This window comes from Rattus norvegicus, chromosome 3 (assembly GCF_021556685.1).
Source record: "Rattus norvegicus strain SHRSP/BbbUtx chromosome 3, alternate assembly SHRSP_T2T, whole genome shotgun sequence".
NCBI classification, from domain to species: Eukaryota; Metazoa; Chordata; class Mammalia; order Rodentia; family Muridae; genus Rattus; species Rattus norvegicus.
Window position 1 is genome coordinate 44253597 of NC_141536.1, and position 20445 is coordinate 44274041.

The window sequence follows — 20445 nt, forward strand, 5'->3', positions numbered from 1 at the left end:
CCCCAAAGAACTATTGCTGAAGAGGCCCACTTCCCCCATAGCCTAATTACTTTTCTCTTCCAATCCCTCTGCTGGGTGATGGGCTAGGAGAGAGGTTGACCCCTTATTAAAAGTAGGCTGCAAAAAAATGTATGCCTACTCTGAAGGTGTGAAAAACCCTCCCTTAAAAAATAAAGGGATAAAAAAATCTACTTCCGGTGGTTGTGGCCCTGTGCACAACTCTACTTTTACATCACTTGGTTAGCCATCCTGTTAGAATACACCAAGCACTTGACAAATTCACTACCCAGTAGATTGTCACAGAGCACACGCTCTGTGCCAGAGAATTTACTGGACATGAAGATTCGACAGACAGGAAAACAGACCTCCCATGCAGAGAATAAGGACAGCCCAGGTAACAGCAAAAGCAGAGCCGACACCCTCTGGAAAGGACTTAGAGATAAGGTGACTCGTCACTAAATTTACCCACCCCTGGTCTTTGATCCAGGAAAGGTGGAAAGCAATTAGGAGCCTTCTCCACCTCTTCTTTGACCAGTGGGTCAAATCGTAATGATCCTAATTTCATTCACCAAGTTTTGATCTGATTTTTAGCCTTAGAATAGAAACTGAGAGTCAATTATGGGTCCAGCCCTGAGTGCATTTTGGCAACAGAGATGCAGAATTTGACAGCATAAGATTGCTGAATTTATCCTCTAGTGTAGGAGGCAGGCAAATTATTACTACCAGCGCCAACTGTAATACAGTATGTGGAGTCTACGAGGCGGGGTGGAAGGCTTTCTAAAGTAAATAGGGTTTGGGTTTCAAGAAGTGCTGTTTGAGCTGATTTTGGAAGACAAGGACTGTTAGGAGGAGGGAATTGCTACATTTCAGAGAGAGAGAACAACAGGAGGTGACGGAAATGTGTACAACAACCATAGTAGACTTGTAGGGCAGAGGTGGTGGTGCGGATGTCTGTGGCAAAGGGGACACGGGAAAGTCCACAGTGTGTCTGAAGTGAGATGATGAGAAGCTGCAAGGTTGAAGAAGGTATTTTCCCAGAAGTTTATGAAATTTTACATAAGGGAGTGACCTGAACAGACAGGTATGTGTGTAGACGTCCTGGCATCACAGAAAGGTCAAATGAGAGGCAGGAAAGGCAGTTGCGAAATCTTGCAGGAGCAGGGGCCTGACTTGTGGCTGTGGTCTTGAGAACAGAGATGAACAGATAAGCAACGTAAGGTGAAAGGTTCAGGACGGGGCACGACTGGTAACAGCGCAGCATGAAGACAGACAGACAGAATTCTCAACAGGTCAACAGGCTGGATAGCCCACTGGTGGCATGGCATTCTTTTGACTTGATGTGGAAGCTGGCTCATGGTCTCTGCTGTACTCTAATATGTGTCATAAAGTGAAGATCATTTGGTGAATGAATGATGAGTGAATGAGTGAATGGCTCTGAAGCAGAAAAGGAAAACCAGCTTTGGATGGGCTGGACAATGAACCTCTACGGTTCTGTTGAGTTTGGAGGAGAAAATGGCCATCTTAGTAAGCAGTTGAAAAGTATAGAGGCTTGGGATCCATTAGGGAAAAGCTTCAGGTAAGGCAGCTGTGAATCAGATCGTCTAGGGCAAGCAGTCAGAGCACAAGACCATCCCCAAGCTCTGGAGACCATCAGCCTGTAAAACAGGAACAGAAGAAAGGCTCCTCGAAGGAGAGGCTGAGGGGAGGAGGGAAATGGGAGTAGCTCTGTGCCCAGAGCAGACTCAGTGTGCAGGAGGAGGTGCTTGGAGACTCCGATGGATAGAGATAGAAGAAGGGAGCTGCATACATGTCAGAGAGAGAAGCGGGGAGGTGATGCCATAATTGTTCCACAGGGCAGAGCCAATGGTGCAGATGGCTGTGCACTGCTCCCTTCCGGATCAGGCCACAAAATGGCTCTAAAGTGGTAAATAGTATGTTTCAGATAAGTCTCCTTTCCACAGATTTTGGAGTGCTTGCTGTGGATATTAAAGCAAGCATTTGGCACTCCAAACAAATAGTATTTATTTACAAACTCATAACAGATACTTTCCTTCAGAAAGAGAAAAAGATGGCACCCATGCTGACATCTTGCACCAGAAGTTTTGCTCATCCAGCAAAATCTGCAGTTACCTGAGGTGCCATGTGCCTGTGTTTACCACGGTGCTCCATGCTGTAACTGAGCTCCACAGGGCTCATCTCTAAAAGCTATCTGGGGGAAGAGTTTGCAAGCAGAAGCAGTCACCAGGGATAAAAGTTCTATACTTTTATTAAAAACAAAGTAAAAATAAATGATGCGCGCTTCGGCTCATAGAAGATGCTGGCGAGTTCCCCGCGGATGGGAGACTGCCTTCTCTCCTGCAGACTTGGTTCGAGTAGTTCGTTGACTTATGTTTCTGGCTTTGTGACTGGGCCTCGAGAATGAGAACAGAAGAGACCTTTTATACAAGGTTCTGTCAGGCTCCAAACCACAGTGGTTTCGCAGTTGGGATCTGAATGTTCCTGGGATGTGTGTGTGTGTTCTGTGTGTATGGGGCTTCTCTCTATATTACTCTGTGTGGAATAATATTTTGATGGCAAAATATTTCAGATGAAAGATGGATTTACATTTATTTGGACCCATGGCAGTAAGACAGTTCAGCTGTATTTCATAGCCTATGTAATTCATAATTGGGTCCAGGAATTAAAAAGGATAGTAAATTATTTGGGTGAAAACCAAGAATTAATTTCTAGGTGTAAGAGATTTTGAGAACTCCCAGTATCTTTTTTTTTCCTTCCTCGGGAAAGGGGAAACATCTATAAAAGGGCAAACAGCTCTAGGTTGTTATTTATTCTGAAAATTTAACATTATGCATACATGTGCATTTCCAGGTGCCCTGAGGCCACCCAGTATATCTCTGCACAAAAAGGACTCTCACAGAAAAACTCTAAGACACACCTTTCAGACCTCAGAAACCCTGTACTCTGCTGGCCTTCACGGGCCATCGGCTAGGTCCCTGAGGGGCCAGTGCATGTCCTTGGGCAGCAAACTATCTTCAGTACTTGTTCATGCCTCCAAACCAGCACCTTCCTATTACACTCATGCAGAAGCAAGATGGTAACCCAAGACCTAGAAACATTTACCTTTTTCAGAGGGATAGATCTTTCTGGAATGCCACTGGAAAATAGCTCCTAAGTACATGATCGCAGGAAGCTCTCTCCTCTAATACCATTTGCCTGGTATGGCTCCCAGTCTCTTAGAATCAAAATAGACTAATGGAATTCAGGCAAGGATAAACAAAATCAATGGAGCCTTCCATCTCTGAGTGCTTACGAATGGATGAAAGACGCCTTCAGACAAAAGAACATCATGATAAAAGCTTTTCAGAAGAACAGCATGCTGTCCGGGACGTTATTGGCAAAGTAAGTGAGATCTGTTGAAAGTTGTGAGTGGCACATCTGTTAAGTTTGGCAAATCCCAGCTTCTCTTCACAGTGTGGTGTAATTTCCATCCCTGCACTGAGCACAGTCCCAGACATAGGGAGGCTACTTCACCAATCCTGACTGGATGTGAATACTTGCATTGACTTTTACTGTATATTTCAGAAGAGAAGGCTACTGGCTGTAGAGTATATTATTATTATTATTATTACTATTATTACTATTATTATCATCATTATTATCATTATTATTTTACATTTGCTGAAGTGTGAAAGAACTTGCCCCTGCTGGAGGTTTCTAAGTAGAATTTTTTGTGATTCCTGCACCTGATTTGAAGCGGCATTACTGTCTGACCTTCCTATCTATACGGTATACAGGTTGAGTGTATTCCCGATATCCTGCACATATTTTTAAAATGGAGGAAAGAAATGGGGGAACTGCACATGTTAGTTAGCACTTCCTGCTGTTTTAGGTATTTTTACCCAGAATTTAGGGGCTGGAGTATTGGGATGATGCCTATGCCATTAGATTAGGTTAGATAACACTTGGGACCTTCAGAAAGCATTTTTTTTTTGAACATGTGTTTTTACTACAAAGGCAGCGTGGACTTCTGCAGGTACATCCTTCCTATGAGCTGACGGTGGCTTTGTCATGGATTGCTTCTTGTCAGGCTACAGGCCGTGTCCTGTCTAAATCCAATAAAAACATTGATGTGGGTTTACACATACACACACACACACACACACACACACACACACACACACACACACGAGCGCGCGCATTCACATTGGAATCAGAAAGTGACCCTTTGAATGAAAAGGGAAAGGAAATAATTTTCTTTGGAATAAATGTTTTCATGTATTTTTCAAAACATTCTTTTAGCGTTTCCTTCCTTCCCTCCTTCCTTTTCCTGAAAATAAGTTCCTTCCTTCTTTCCTTCCTTTTTTTCTTCCTTCCTTCCTTCCTTCCTTCCTTCCTTTCTTTCTTTCTTTCTTTTTTCTTCATTTTTGAAAAAAAGTTTTGTCAGGTGACCTTCTGCTTCTGATCCCACTTCAGCCTCTGGGGACTGGGCTTCCTTTCCTTGTGGACCATGTTTGTACCATTTAAATTTGTGCTAATGTTTGTCTTTCCTGTTGGAATAAGTTATAATTAAATTCGTGCATCAGAATGATTTTGACTCATGTTTAACATGGCCTATTCTTTCCACTCTTTTTACAAGATTCATTCTTAACTATTTCACTATTTGTGTCTGTGGACACAAGTACAGCTACCAACTCTGATCCCCTAGAGCTGGAGTTAGAGGCAGTTGAGGGGCCCCTCACATGGTGCTAGGAACTGAACTAAGGTCCTCTGGAAGAGTAGAATGTGCTCTTAGCCAGTAAGTCATCTCTTTAGCTCCTAAAACTTTATTTTTTTTTATCTTTATGTGTATGTGTCCTTATCGGTGAATGCCACATATGTTCAGGAGCCCATGTAGGTCAGAAGAGGGCATCAGACCCATGGAGTAGGAGTTATAGATGCTAAAAAGCCATCTGTCAAGAGTGTTGGAACCAAATTCAGCTCCCCTAAGGAACAGTATGTACTCTTAACCACAAAACCATCTTTCTAGCATCTGTAACGTATTCTCTTAGAGAGCAATGGGTGGGGGGGGTCTTACTATGTAGAACTGTCTGGTCTAAAACTCAACAGGCTGGACTTGAACTCACAGAGATCTGACTACCTCTGCCTCCCAGTGCTCAGACTAAAGAAATGCACCACCACACCTGGCTTCTGTAGTATATTCTTATTGGTTTTATATGCACAAAAGCATCCATAAAAATATTAATATATGCATTTAAAAATTTCTTGAAATTTTTGAGAAATTCCAAGCTATTTCCTACTTTCATTCTTTCCATAGGCTTTTCCTCACATGAATTCTTGCCTGGCTTTACTTGACCTGGAACCTAACATACTAGAATTAGTAGGCATTTAGTACGTGGCTAAATGTGATGCAGTCATGTAAACACTTGGGAGACTGAGGCAGGAAGACTGTGAATCTAAGGAGGGAGGGTGGGAGGGAGGGAGGGAGATAGACAGAGAGAGTTGAGGGGTGGGGAGAAGAGAGACTGGGAGAGGGAGAGGGAGAGGGAGAGGGAGAGGGGGAGAGAGAGAGAGAGAGAGAGAGAGAGAGAGAGAGAGAGAGAGAGATGGATGAAGATAGGGAGAGAGAGAGAGAGAGGTGAAGACTCTCAAATCTACTCAGTATCTCTGAGCCTTCTTGGTTCTGTTCCTTGGCAGTCTCTATTAGTTTATTTTTTCCAACATAAAAGGCGCACCAGGTCAGACCCAGCAACTTAATCTAGAAAAGGTCTGACAGACAATGAAATTCAGATCATAGGCGGTTTTGTGGAATCCGGGTAGCAACCAGAGAGGCAACATTCCAACTTTCATCTGCTTAACTTGAAGGCACAGTGATATTTAAATGTAACGTGGGCATAAGTTCCACTGACAGAGCTCTGACCCCACAGGAATGTTAGAAACGACAGCAAATGCAACAGACAGTCCAGTTATCCCAATCCTGATGATTCACTCCCTGAAGCCACCAGCAAATATTTACAGAACAACTGCTAAGCCCAGGAATGTGAAATTAAAGACAAAAATACCCCAAACAGCTGCTGCGTGAGAGATAGGAAAGCCCGTAGAAGCCATGGCCTACCTCCACAGAGCAGGCCTTTGTGTCTCAGACAGGAGAAGTTGTCACACTGGCAGTAAGGTCCATAGATGCTTCCATAGGGAGACAAGTGGCAGACACACTGCCCACAATAGCAGTCACCCCTTCCGCTGCAGGAGGGGTGACCTGGGGACTCCTTGCAGGAATCCGTGCTCACCATGTCCTCGCCGCACTCGCAGCGAGGACCCATGTGGCCAGGGTTGCAGGCACACACCCCACACTGGAAGGAGCCATTCCCGTGGTGGCACTTAGAACTGTTGGCTTCTACTTCTCTCTGGCAGTCGCAGTCACATTCTGCGCTGACGAGTATTTCCAGGGTGTCCCCAAGTCCCACAGGCTTGATGATAAGTTTCCTGCTTCTTTTCTCACAGTTTGTTATGCTCACAGACACGTTGAAGGATGCCTGGAAAAGAAAAACGCAGATTATCTGTTTCCTCCATCCAGCAACGTGCAGGGCTGGAAATGAGGCTGGTGGAGAGAACGGCTTTGCCAAGAAGTCCAGCTTCGGCGAGCTGAGCCAGCTGGCCTCCGGGCCATCTGATTGTTGTTTCTAAAGTTTTATTGGGGATCTACTTACTGTATCTCCGACTTTCATGTGGGAACACTTCTTTTGGTGTGGGAAGAGGATGCCATTGCTACAGAGAGCTGTGAAAGACAGGTTGAGTCCTTCTGTGTCTCCTAATACTTCTAGTTCCACCTCAGACCGCAGTTCCTTCAGTGCAGACAAGAAAGGGTTAAGTGAAGCCATAAATTAAAAGAAAAGTCAGCCAGAAGAAGAAGAAGCTGGCTGATGCTCATTAAACCACAAAAGAAAGACCAGGGAGACGACTTAGTGTGTAAAGCTCTGTGTAAGTGGGAGAGCCTGAGTTCTAATTCTCAGGACCCACGTAAAGAGGGACTCAGGAGTGTAAGTCTGTAATCTCGAATCCGTGGTGTGCCGCAGGCGGAGACAAGAGAAGCCGGGGTTGCTTACTGGCATACGTAGCAGAAAGTTAACGAGAAACAAGAGACCCTATCTTAAACAAGGTGAAAGGTAAGAACCAACAACCATATGCATGCTGTGGTGTATGTAAGTGTGCTCATGCACATACATGTGATATATGCATACAAGGACAAAACAAATTACAAATTAATAAAACCAAATTGAATATAAAATACACCATTTCATTAATCAAGCAAGAATGGGATATATACTATGTGATATATATGTGTACATATATATGTATATACACATACTATATTTATGATAAATACTTATATGTATGTATACATATATATGCATGTATACATATATATATACTTGGATGTGTGTGTGTATATATATATATATATATGTATTTTTTTTAGACATTGTCAATGTTGAGATATACTAACTTATGGCAAGTAAGCTATGACAATATTTCTGAAGGTGGTTTTGCACAGCACGTGACAGACAGGAGTCAATTATCGCCTGCAAGTTGTTTCATGCATTCCGAAGGACTCAGCAAGTTCTCCTGACCTGGGTGGCTTAGCTTGGCATCAGAAAGACAATTCTTACGCTTATGTGCTAGTGATGCATATTTAACAATGTACAGATACGATAATGGTCCCCTTCACTTGTATGCATCGCTGCTTCTTGGCTCTCAGAGAGCAGCCCATGTTGCTCTGGGAAGAGAGCTGAATCTCATCCATGCCCTCGAAGTGCACATTTGCCTCACTGTATCACATTTACAGCCTGCTGCTTTGCTGGGTGCATTTCTGCATAGATAACAACTTTTCATTCCAATGTTGAGTCACAGTTCAAAAATGTTAAGTCTATCTTACTACAGCCACTACACTTAACACTCAAGTAGCAAAGATGCATGCAATGACTTGAAATGGCAATAATCGCAATTGCGTGATGAAGACGACATCGTGATGACCGCCTGGCACATGATGACTGTAAAGACCTCACTAATTACGAATGGATCGATATTTGTTTCCTTACCGTGATGGGTGGGAATCGAACATAGGACCTATGTAAGGCTACCTCAGCACTCACCAGTGAGTTATACCTCCGGCCCCCCAAATCTTAGAGGTGTTACAAAGTATGGTGTGTGGGGGGAGCTGCACCTTAAAGTTATTTGGGGGGAATTATTAAGCCTTGAGTGTCAAGTCAGCTCTTGAATAAGACTGAATTTCTGTTCTGAAAGGTTCTGATCTTGCCTTTTCTATTCCTTGATTACTTATACATAAAGAGACAAAACAAAAATAACAAACAATAAAACCTAATAAAAGTACTTAATTATTATAAGTTGAGTTATACTTCAATTCATCTAAAAGGTTCTGATACCTATTTTGTTATTGATATTTATCATCTATGTATGTATGTATGTATGTATGTATGTATGTATGTATGTATGTATGTATGTATCTATCTATCTATCTATCTATCTATCTATCTACCTTCTATCATCTACATACCTTTGATACTGGAGTACAATGTACTCTACCACTGAGTTATATCCTCTTCCCTCAATTTTGGCAGGGAAAAAGCACATGTTGCTTCAACTTTTTGTGAAGTATAATTTTGCCCACTGCATGGAATAACTCTACTTCTTCCAAAGTCTGGTGTGTGCATGAGTGTATATATGCTCACCCAGGCACACGAGGACACATTTGCGCAAGTGTGTGGGGAAGCCACAGGACAACTCGGGTGTTGGTCCCAGAGACCACCTACCTTGTCTGTTGAGTCAGGGTCTCTCGTTAGCCTTCTACTCACCAAGTTGGCTAGGCTGGCGGGTCGCCAAGCTCCAGGGATCTCTGTCTCCGCCTTCACAATGGGACTGCAAGTGTGCCAGCTTTTCTGTGTGCATTCTCGGGACCCAACTTAAGCGCTCATGCATGCAAGGTGCCTTACTGAACAAGCTACTGTCACAGCCCTCCAAAGTGTGTCATGCCCAAATCACCAAGAATTAAGGGGGGAGTAGTGCTGGAGAGAGTGACAGGGTGGGTCAGAAGCGGAATAAGAAAAAAGGGATGTGTGTGCTAGTGGCAATAAGAACTAGTGGGTGGCATTGTCTAACCTAAATGACAGGAATCTCAGCATTGAAATAATTGAGTACTAGTGTGTAAATTTTACTGGGAATATTATTAATGTGTATTTCCTGAATAAAGGATATAAATGCTAATTTATTTTCCTCATCATTCCATTCATTAATTTTTATTTTACTTATTTATTTATTTATTTTTAGCAAATCCTACAAGGCTGGGCAAAGAACACAAATGAATTCCTTCCTAGAGGTAAAATCCCTGTACAGGAGCCAATCCCTCGGGCCATTAGTGTATGAGTAAGGGAAGGAAGGAAATTAACGAGTGGGCACACAACCAATTTCAAGACAGCACTGAAAACACTCAATGTTTGTAGCTACAAGTTGCTTCTACCTTGTGAGAAGTTAATCACAAGCTCATTGCTTTCTCTCAATATTTCTCTGTCTCCTCTGTCTCTGTCTCACCTAAAGAAGAAATTCTATACATAGGTTTCTCTATTTGAAAGTCTTTTCCAAATGAACTTAAGAATAACAGTAAAAAATAATATTACTAAACAAGTGTCCACAATCTTTTGCACACGTCACCTCACGGGTCACATTGCCCCAATGAGAACTCCAGAATAATGTAACTTAGCAGACCTTTGGTAGGTGCTTCTTGCTATTTTCTTTTATGTAAATGAGTGTTTTGTCTGTATGGATGACTGTGTATGCGTGCACACTATGTATGCCTGTGTTTGTGTGCACACTACGTCTGTGTGCCTGTGTTTGTGTGCACACTACGTCTGTGTGCCTGTGTATATGTGCACACTACGTATGTGTGCCTGTGTATATGTGCACACTATGTCTGTATGCCTGTGTATGTGTGCTCACTATGTCTGTATGCCTGTGTATGTGTGCACACTATGTCTGTGTACCTGTGTATGTGTGCACACTATGTCTGTGTGCCTGTGTATGTGTGCACACTATGTCTGTATGCCTGTGTATGTGTGCACACTATGTCTGTATGCCTGTGTATGTGTGTACACTATGTCCGTGTGCCTGTGTATGTGTGCTCACTATGTCTGTATGCCTGTGTATGTGTGCACACTATGTCTGTATGCCTGTGTATGTGTGCACACTATGTCTGTGTACCTGTGTATGTGTGCACACTATGTCTGTGTGCCTGTGTATGTGTGCACACTATGTCTGTATGCCTGTGTATGTGTGCACACTATGTCTGTATGCCTGTGTATGTGTGTACACTATGTCCGTGTGCCTGTGTATGTGTGCACACTATGTCTGTATGCCTGTGTATATGTGTACACTATGTCTGTATGCCTGTGTATGTGTGCACACTATGTCTGTGTACCTGTGTATGTGTGCACACTATGTCTGTGTGCCTGTGTATGTGTGCACACTATGTCTGTATGCCTGTGTATGTGTGCACACTATGTCTGTATGCCTGTGTATGTGTGTACACTATGTCCGTGTGCCTGTGTATGTGTGCTCACTATGTCTGTATGCCTGTGTATGTGTGCACACTATGTCTGTATGCCTGTGTATGTGTGCACACTATGTCTGTGTACCTGTGTATGTGTGCACACTATGTCTGTGTGCCTGTGTATGTGTGCACACTATGTCTGTATGCCTGTGTATGTGTGCACACTATGTCTGTATGCCTGTGTATGTGTGTACACTATGTCCGTGTGCCTGTGTATGTGTGCACACTATGTCTGTATGCCTGTGTATATGTGTACACTATGTCCGTGTGCCTGTGTATGTGTGCTCACTATGTGTGCCTGGTGCCAGTGGAGGCCAGAGAAGGGTCATCGTGTTTGCTCTAGAACAGGACTTACAGCTGGTTGGGAACTGCCATGTGGATGCTGAGAATCAAACCCATACTTCTGCAAGAGTACCCAGTGTTCCTAACCCCTGAGCCATCTTTCCAGGCCCAGTCTTGGTATTTTTTGAGGCAGTAAATTAAGACCCAGAATTCCATTCGAATGTGTAATGACTTGATCTTAACTCCCTTGTAAACTGTGTGAGCAATTTGGAAATTCTAGGTGAGACAATTCCCTGGAACGGAGCAAGTAGGGGCGTGGATGGGGTTGACTGATGGCTGAGTAACATGAGGCAACTACTGTTTCCTCGTTTGCCTCACTTCTTTGAAGTGGTTAGCAGCCAACACTTTTGAGAGTATAAAACTAAGGAAAATGGAATGCATTATAATTCAGGAATTCTATTTGATTCTACACATTAGAACACGAGGAAGTGAAGGCATGGTGTGTGTGTGTGTGTGTGTGTGTGTGTGTGTGTGTGTGTGTGGTCTTCTGACTGGAAGAATTTTAAGGATGAGCTGACATGGTGATTCATTTTTGATGAGTGCTAAGAAAACTGCAATATCCCATCATTTCTAGGGAGCGAAATTCCCCCACCTTGTACGGTTTTGGTGGATATGACTGTGCTTCATTCCCTGAAGAAAATGGAGTCTTTGAGAAGGGGTAGCTTGCTTTCTACCTTGTTGAACAAGTTTCAAAATTGGTGGTGCGGTGTTAAAATCACAAGGGGGCATTTATCTTCTCAAACCCTGCCTCTGCCCTTGCTCTGAATGTCTCTAAGATGTCTGTGGAAGGAACCAGAGAGGACTAACTTTCTTAAAAGCTTCTCCGGTAATTCTGGCCTGGCATTTAATTAAGGAACACAGGCGTCATACATTGGAGTCATTGGAGATCATTACATATGGGTCATTAATGGGCAATTTTCAAACATCAAAACTTTGAGGAAATATATTATTATCAGTCCTTATTAGCTAAATGATCTTTGAAAAAAAATCCTAGAGCTTTACTGACTTCTAAAAGTTTTTTTTTAATGCCTGTCCAAATTAGAGGTTTGTTCATTTGTTTGTTTGCTTATTTATTTATTCGTCAGGAAAGACAGAAAAGGAAAATGATATTTAGGACCAAAATAAAGGCAGAAGTGGCAACTGGCCATTCAGTGTTGATCAACTGAGTTAGACAAGGGGACAAAGAAACCTGTGTGTCTTTTGTTGAGGAGAATTCTGTCCTCAGTATTGCTTAACAAGTCAAGGCAAAAAAAAACAAAGCCGAAACAGAAAACCAACCTAAGGGATGAACAGTTAGCTCAGAGTTCCAGGGTACAGTGGGTGGAGTCAAGGCTTGGGAGCTTGAAGGGGCTAGCCATGGTGGCAGTTAGAGGAGAGCCTGCCTTACTCTGTTCCTCTCTCTCCCCAGCTCCTGCCTGGTGACTTTCCCACTAGGATGGGCTCTGAGCTGGAACTGTGAGCTGAAGCCAGGCCTGTCTCCCCTAAGCTGCTCTCCTCAGATTGTTTTATCAGAGCAACTGGGAAAGGAACTTAGATGGTGGCCTCTGCTCCTGTGGAAATACAAAATAGGGGACCAGATACACCCAGTGCTTTTGGTACTTCGGTGTGTGGTCAGCTCTTGTAGTGTGTGTGTGTGTGTGTGTGTGTGTGTGTGTGTGTGTGTGTGATCTTCTCCCTTTGAACCTGTGGAGTCAGAGCCCTATTTAACTCACTGGCAATTTATGCTATTTTTTGTTTGTTTGTTTGTTTAGCCGAGAGGAGTTCAATCGTGACTTAAGAGTCTTTTCAGTTGTATTAAAGTTTTCCTGGAAGCCACACTTCTGTGGGTTATCATCCTAAAACAGACTCAGTTTGGAGGGCTTTGGCTTTTCTACCTGCTACTCCCTTTGGAAAGGTCAGTAAAATAAGAAAATAGAAACCTATATTTTAGCTGCACGAATGCAGAGGGACTTTCTTTGGATGAGCAGTCCTTCCACAAACAAACGGAAGTGCATTCCCTACCTACATCTTAGTGTCTGGATGGCAATGAGATGCTGTACAAGGAGCCAATTGCTTGCAAGGGGAAATAGCATACTTCGTAAGCGGAGATGATCAGCTGAAGAATGTTCCCAGAATCCTTCTGAAGCAGTCCCACAGTCGCTCCAGGGATGAGTTTCGCATAATTCTGTAAACAACAACAGAATGGGGAATAAGGCAACGTTTGGTTGTTCACAATAACTGAGAAATGCTAAGGGCACGGTTCAGTCTGTGGCACCCTCTGTTTAACCAGCCCCAGGAAAGCAGGCTACAGATGGCTCTAAGTTGCCACTGGGGAAATCTAGGTTTACCATATTCCGTAGCTGGGATTTATGTCATGTCAGAGTCAAGTCTTAAGTCCTAATGAGATTTATGCAACAATCTTTGCCCAGAAGTTTTAGGCAGGCCTCCATGAATATCTCTTTCTTTTCCCATTGTTGCAGAAAACACATTTTGGTGCACACAGAGGAAAGCCAGGAATGAGGTTGCTTCTCTGTCGGGCAATCATCTAGTGGAGAAAGAGAGGGAATGCTTGCAGGCTAGCTATCAACTCCAACTCTCTATTAACTCTCTCTCTGCTTCTACCTGTGATGGGCAGCCCCATAGCGAGTCAGGATAGACCTAGAACTAGTTGGAGTTGCTCCTACCTGCATCAGGATTCATTAGAACCAATCCTAACCAGTCTGCAGCCTCTGCTTACACCGCTTCTCCTGGGACGTCCTTTCTACCCAGGGAGGACTTCCACTCTTAGGTTAGCATCCTAGGCCTGGAGTGTGGCCAGAAGATTAAAATTTCCAAGGAAGAGGTTCTTTAGCTGGGTGACTGTTATCCTCTTTTAAGTTTTATGGTGTGCATGAGGAGCATGCACATGCATGTGTGTGTGTGTGTGTGTGTGTGTGTGTGTGTGTGTGTGTGTTCGCGAAGGCATGGAGCTGATGTTAGGCATCTTCCTCAGTCATCCACATTATATACACAGACAGGGTCTCTCATGGAACCAGAGATAGCCAGTTCGGTATTCTGGATAGTCAGCCTCTTTAAATAGTTCTCTCTCTGCTCGGATGAAAAGCAAGCTGCTATGTTCATCCAGCTTTTATGTGGATTCTGGGGCTCTTCAGGAGCCATCTCCACAGCCTGTTTCGCCTACGTTTTTGGGTAGGCTGTGTCACTGGGACTGGACTACTGGCTGCTAGCAAGCTCCAGGGATCCTGCTGGTGTCCCCCCCTCCCCAAGTGTTGTGAGGAAAGGTGCCTGCTGCTGCTTATAGTCCTTGTTTGTTTATTATTCTGGGTTCTGGGACTCTGAGTCCATGTTCTCAGACTTGCAGAACTAACCCCTTTACTGACTGAGCCATCTCCAAAAACCCAGGTAGAGAGTTCTCCGAAGCACACAGTGTCCATCCCTGCTTTCTTAAACAGAGAGTCCCAAGAATATATGGGTGTTATTTATTTTTTAAGGAAATGAAGTTATATTTTTCAATAGTAACTGTAATTCTACACTCATCAAAGTCTTCCAAAATCCACAAAGAAATCAGGCATGGTGGAAAGCATCTGGCATTGTATGACCCTGGGAAGAACCAAGGCAGGAGTTTTGTGAATTTGAGGTCATGTTGGGCTACACAGCAAGTTTCAGGCCAGCTTGGGACTTATAGAGAAGGAAAATATCAACCACAATGAACCACAAGTTAAAATAAATTTAAAGGTAGGAAATGAAGGGAGGAAAGAATGAAGGGGAAGAAAGACAGTCACTCTCAAACTGAGGGACAGTAACTGTGTTGCTTTCAATCCTTGTGTTTGCCTTAAAATATTTTCACTGTCCTCAGCTGCACCCAGACACTCATTTGCTGGCTTATTCATTTAAATCTGGACTCAGTATCTCTTAGGTGGCCTTGCTATGCTAGACTGAAACAGGAGATAACACTGTTTCAGTCTAGCATAGCAGTTAAGATTTGGCATAGAACACCACCAAGTTATAATACATTTAAGGCATCCCCATATGTCCAAGGAAATTTTGACACCCTATCTGTGCTGGCTACTTTTATATCAACTTGACACAAACTATAGTCATCAGAGAAGAGGGGGCCTCTCAGCTGAGAAGATAAGGCTGTGGGCAAGCCTGTAGGGCATTTTCTTAATTAGTGATTAATTCAGGAGGCCTCAGCTCATTGTGTGTGCTGCCAATTCTGTGCTGGTTGTCCTGGGTTCTATAAGAAAGAAGGATCACTTCTCGGCCTTTTGGCTAAGATACAGTGAAGAAGGCTGAGCACGCCATGAGGAATCAGCCAGTAAGTGGCATTCCTCCTGCCCTGACTTCCTTCAGTGATGGACTTTATAAGTCAAATGAACCCTTTCTTCCCAAGTTGCTTTTGGTCAGGGAAGTTTCATCGTAGTGTAATATCCCCAAGCCTCTCTCTTATTCCAAAGGTGATTGAAGTGGTTTAGGAAATGCACAGAGCTATTAGAATAGGCATCACTAGTTAGGAGAGTGACTATAAGAAGTCAGCCCAATGTCAGAACACAAAGGCACCCGGTGGCCCCAGGGACCTGTCAGAGGTATGCACCTGGGGAAACCCTAGCGCTCTCCGCTTCTAGTCTGGAAACAATGGGCTTCAGTTTTGAGTGGGGGTTTTGAAACATTCCATTTAGCCTCATGTTCATGTTCAAAGTTGCTGAAATCTGAACTCTCAGATGTGTCCGTTGCTGCCACTTTGATGCTGTATCTTAGTATCGAGGGGGCCAAGGGAAGCAGTGGCAGGTGACACTTCTCATCTTACTCCTTCCAATCACGGCATGTTGGAGAAGGCCCCTTGCATTTCCCAGAGTAAGGGAGAGTTCGTGAAAACTGAGGAAGGCCCTGCCTCGCCGACTTACCTCTTCAAATAAACACATGTCACAAAGGGCCATGAAGCAGGAGACGGTGGTTAACAGCAAATACCTACATAGAAACTTGGATTCCACTTAAGTGGAGCTGGGATGGGTATAGATTTGCCTGGTCTTGGGAGAGAAGGTTGTGGAAACCTTTGTTCTTGACAAAGAAAGGTTTTGGGTCCTATTGAAAAGCAGTCTCAAGGTTCTTAGCTGGGCACAGAATTGTGGCTCTTGAAGGACATTTTCGTATCCCGGAGGATGAGATGTTGTATTTTTGCAAGCACGGGTTCAAGTGGCTTTGCATTTGGGGTTAATTCTTGGCTAATGATGCTGATCCCATCTGCTTCCTAATGTGTAATTACGATCCTGCATGTGGTATGACATTTGGCATTTGGCTATTAGGACAAGTGGTTAATGTTAATCACACTTGCTGATTGCCACGAGAGCCAGCGTACAAAGGAGCTGGCAGCCAGTAGCAGTAGCCAGTGATGACACTGGCAATTATGTGGAGGAAAACTATTAATTAATTTTTGGATGCTGGTTTCTCCCCCAAACTATATCAAATAATTAACTAGAAACATGACAATTTGGCTTAACGGTCTAACACTGTGAAAACCGGTACTTTAAAATCTTTATAGTATTATGATGATTGGAAGTATGCACCAAACGCCTTTCCTGCCTTAAAACCTTAAAGCGATGTTGTAAATTGTGGTTAAACTTGTTTAAAGTCAGAGAGGAGCTGGTTTTTATGTGCGCGGATGAATGACAGCCCTATGGCTGAGGCGGTGATGTCAGCAACAGTGAAGGTCATAGAGCTGATTAGAAATGCAGTCTCACGTGTGGGCACAAACTCCTCTATTATCCTTCCGAGGATTAGCCTAATTACAGAGTCTCCTGGATCCCCCTGCTGCACCTCCCAGGAGTTCCTGTCTGCGTGCTCGTTCAGATCACCTGGGTTTTCTTATTTATTTGTTCATTCTGCTTCCATCTAAAAAAAAAAAAAAACTGATGGCTTGTTTGTTTAGCAGTGTGTGTCTGCAGGTGGCAAGGGATCATTCAGCAGGCAGCCATCAAAGGACACAGTGCCCCGATTTAGACCCAAACACTCTGACCTCCTCTTCCGAGAGCATCTCCAACCCAGCGGTACCCAGTGTCCGGCCCTCAGACCAGTTTTAGATATGCATACTTGCTTGGCTAAGAGCAGAGGAATGTGTGATTGTCTGTGTCACTTGTGTGCTGACAGGGAGTGGCTGTCTCCTCTGACAGATGGCTGAGGACCTTGGTGAGCATTCTTTGCTTTGGGAGGGCTCCTGACATTCTGCCTTTGGAGGGACAGACAGCTCCTGACAGGATATCCTGCTCTGGTGTGCTTCCTTCTGAGGAACTCTCTCTCAAGAGGTCCACTGACTTCTGGGTGGGAGTTTAGTATTAACCATCGTCTTTCCGATTTGCCATCCTGGGTTGCTCTAGGCCCTGGATGATGGTGACTCAAGCCTAGATCTTTACACATCCTCCTCTTGTAACATCGCTGTTGTCTCAAAGACTCCTCACCACCTCCCTGCTCATTGACCACGGTTTTCTAGTGCCTGGACTCGACATGCTCCTTGTTCATTGGAGGAACAGATGTCAACTTTCCACATACCCGCTGGAGGCATAAACAACAAAACTCAAGGCTTAGAACAGCAGTGCTGCTTCCCTATGGGACCCGAGTTTGCTTGCTCCCTCTATGCAGCCTCAGTAATATACCATGGGTACCACAAGTTTATCTTACGCTCAGCACTGTTTCTATCTCAGCAACACTTATTCAGCACTGTATTGGTAGCCTACCTCAGTGTTTCTGACCTTAAAATATACTTGTTAAATATAGTTCACTGAAATAACAATGTTCACAGAATGTTGACTTGTATCTAAACTGCTCACAAACATTTCATCTAATCTGACAAAGATTTTTCTCACTTCTTTATCTTTACTTCTTCCTAATCGTATTTTCCCCAACCTCTATCTTTCTCTCTTTAACATACATGTAGTAGCCTATACACACTGAGAATAGAAAGAAGCCCAAAGCTCTCAAAACTCACTGCCCTTAGACGGCATACTTCCTCTAGCAAGGCTACACCACCTTAGTCCCTTAAATGATGCTACCAATTGGGGGCCAAGTATTCAACTACGTGAGCCTATGGAGACATCCTTACTTAAACCAGCACAATCTTCATGGGCTTTGTCTAAAAAGAAAATGTCTTAAGCAGAACACAAAAAGTCACTACCCATAGAAAGAGTGATGAAGAAGACTTCAAAGGAAGAATCGTATCTATAGATCTAATGCTATCCCCATTAAAGTACAGCAAGTTATCTTGTAGATCTCAATAAACAGATGTGAAAGTCTCTAAGAAGCAGCAAAGGCCCAGAATAGCCAACTGAAACAGAGGAAGCTAACGTCAAGACTTACTATAAAGCTACAGGACTCAAAAAGCATGGTATCGACAAATAGATCAATACAAAGAACAGAAAGCCCAGAAACTGGCTAGCATAAATAAAATCAATGGACCTTTCCCAAAGACTAAGAACATTACAGAGAAGCAAAAAGAGTGACCTCAGCAAACGGTGCTGGAACAACTGTCCATGCACACACACACAAAGGAATCTACACATGTATGTGCATCCCATCTTTCATAAAGTTTAACTCCAAATGGATTGCTAGCTGTCATGATTTGAATAGGCCTGGCCCAGGGAGTGGCACTATTTGGAGGTGTGGCCTTGTTGGAGTAGGAGTGTCATTGTGGGCGTGGGCTTTAAGACCCTCATCATGGCTGCCTGGAAGGTAGTCCTCCACTTAGCTGCTTTCAGATGCAGATGTAGAACTCTCAGCTCTGCTGCACCATGCCTGTCTAGATGCTGCCATGCTCCTGTCTTGATGATAATGGACTGTACCTCTGAGCATGTAAGCCAGTTCCGATTAAATGTTGTCTTTATAAGAGTTGCCTTGGTCATGGTGTCTGTTCACAGCAGTAAAACCCTAACGAAGACACTAGCCTGCTTGAAAACCATATCTCATGAAAGATAGGAGAAATTGTAGATGATCTTTGGGTGATGATATTTTGCTATCATACCAGGAAATTTGATCCACAAGGCAGAAGATAGATGAGCTAGGTATAAAGAAAAACAATTCCGATGTGTGAAAGACAATTTGAGAGAATGAGAAGACAAGTCACAGACTGAAAGAGAACGCTTACAGGAGACACATCACATAGAGCTCTGTTACTTCTGAGGACCTCTTAAAACAAGAAAACAATCTTATTTGAAAAGGAGTTGAAGACCCTCCCAGATGCCTCACCAAAGAAGACAGGTAGACAGCAAAGAAGCACCTGAAAATACACTCCATGCCACGTCACCATAAACACCTGTCCCCTAACTGCACTGTCCCATGGTGTCTTTGCCTCAAGTATCTGACACACTATGCCTCCATATAAGGACACTGTTCCTGTTAGGTTCAGAGTCCACGTGTGCTACATGGTAACTGTGTCCCCAGTGAGCCTACCTCCAAACAAGATTACATCTCTGGTAACGGGAGTTGGATCTCTAACATACCTTTCTGGGGGACATGATCTGGGGGACATGATGCATTGTTTGCTTTGGCCTCACACCTTTAGTTGAATCAGGGCAGGCGGTGCCTTGCCCAGGCACTGAGGTCTACATGGTGGAATCAGACTGTGGCTCTAGGCCAAGGCTCCCTGTCTTCTATTAGGCTGCTGTGGGAGGAATGGGTACACATGCCAACAGCGAATGAACATGAGCATCTCATTAGAAAGTTAAGATCTCAATGCCCTCTGTGTATGCTTAGCGACTCCGGTTTTAAAACACTTTCCTACCCAGTGCGAGAATGTCAAACTCAAACACCGCAGCTCACAAGAAATGTAGGCAGGAATGAAGGCTAGGGTGAGGTTGGGTGGGGTGGTTCCCAGGAAACCAGTATTCTTATTATTTATCTGGTCTTTGGTGGTAAAGCCTTGCTTCTGTGGAAAAGTGTGTGATTTTTTTTTTTTTCCAGAGCTGGGGGCCCAGACCTGCTGACATAAATGATTCTGAATTCAACTCCGAAGACTTTCTGCTTCAGGGGGTCTTCCCTTCTTGTGGGTGTTTTATTTCCCTGGTTCTCCTGTTCATTATCAGTAAATGCGGGGCTCTCAGTATTATGCAAAAGTTTACCCCTAGGCTTCCCTCTGTTACTAGGACACCCAAGATTCCAAGAGGAACATGTAATTGTTTCTGGCAAAAGGATGGCATGACTGACTGTCTCCGGGTTGCATGATATCTGTGTTGCCTTCAGGCTTCCATTGTCAGCATTCCGCGGGCAGGCAGGCAGGCAGGATGGGAGTGTGCTAATTAGATCAGGTGCTTCATCTTGAAGTCTGTACCGGCAATGACTAGGTAGTGGGCCTCGGAACTTTTGAGCACTCCCTGTCTTTCTCCCAGTCTGCCCGGAATGTAATTATCTTGTCAGCCAGAAGCAGTAGCACGCAGCTGAGCGAGTACTCTAGTGCAATCACTGTGATAAGGAAAGAAACGAATGGACCATGGTGCAGACGGTTACGAGGCAAACAGAAGCTCACG

At 43.9% G+C, this 20445-nt stretch overlaps 1 protein-coding gene across 6 annotated transcripts in view; it reads right to left on the minus strand.

The window, feature by feature from the left end:
• The window catches only part of Itgb6 (integrin subunit beta 6), a 123608-nt gene that overhangs the window by 23715 nt on the left and 79448 nt on the right, over positions 1–20445 (minus strand). For all 6 annotated transcript variants that reach the window (NM_001431676.1, XM_087651669.1, XM_087651668.1 and 3 more), the window contains 3 exon segments: positions 6113–6530; positions 6705–6839; positions 13032–13121. In NM_001431676.1, the coding sequence (NP_001418605.1) occupies positions 6113–6530; positions 6705–6839; positions 13032–13121 (643 nt within the window).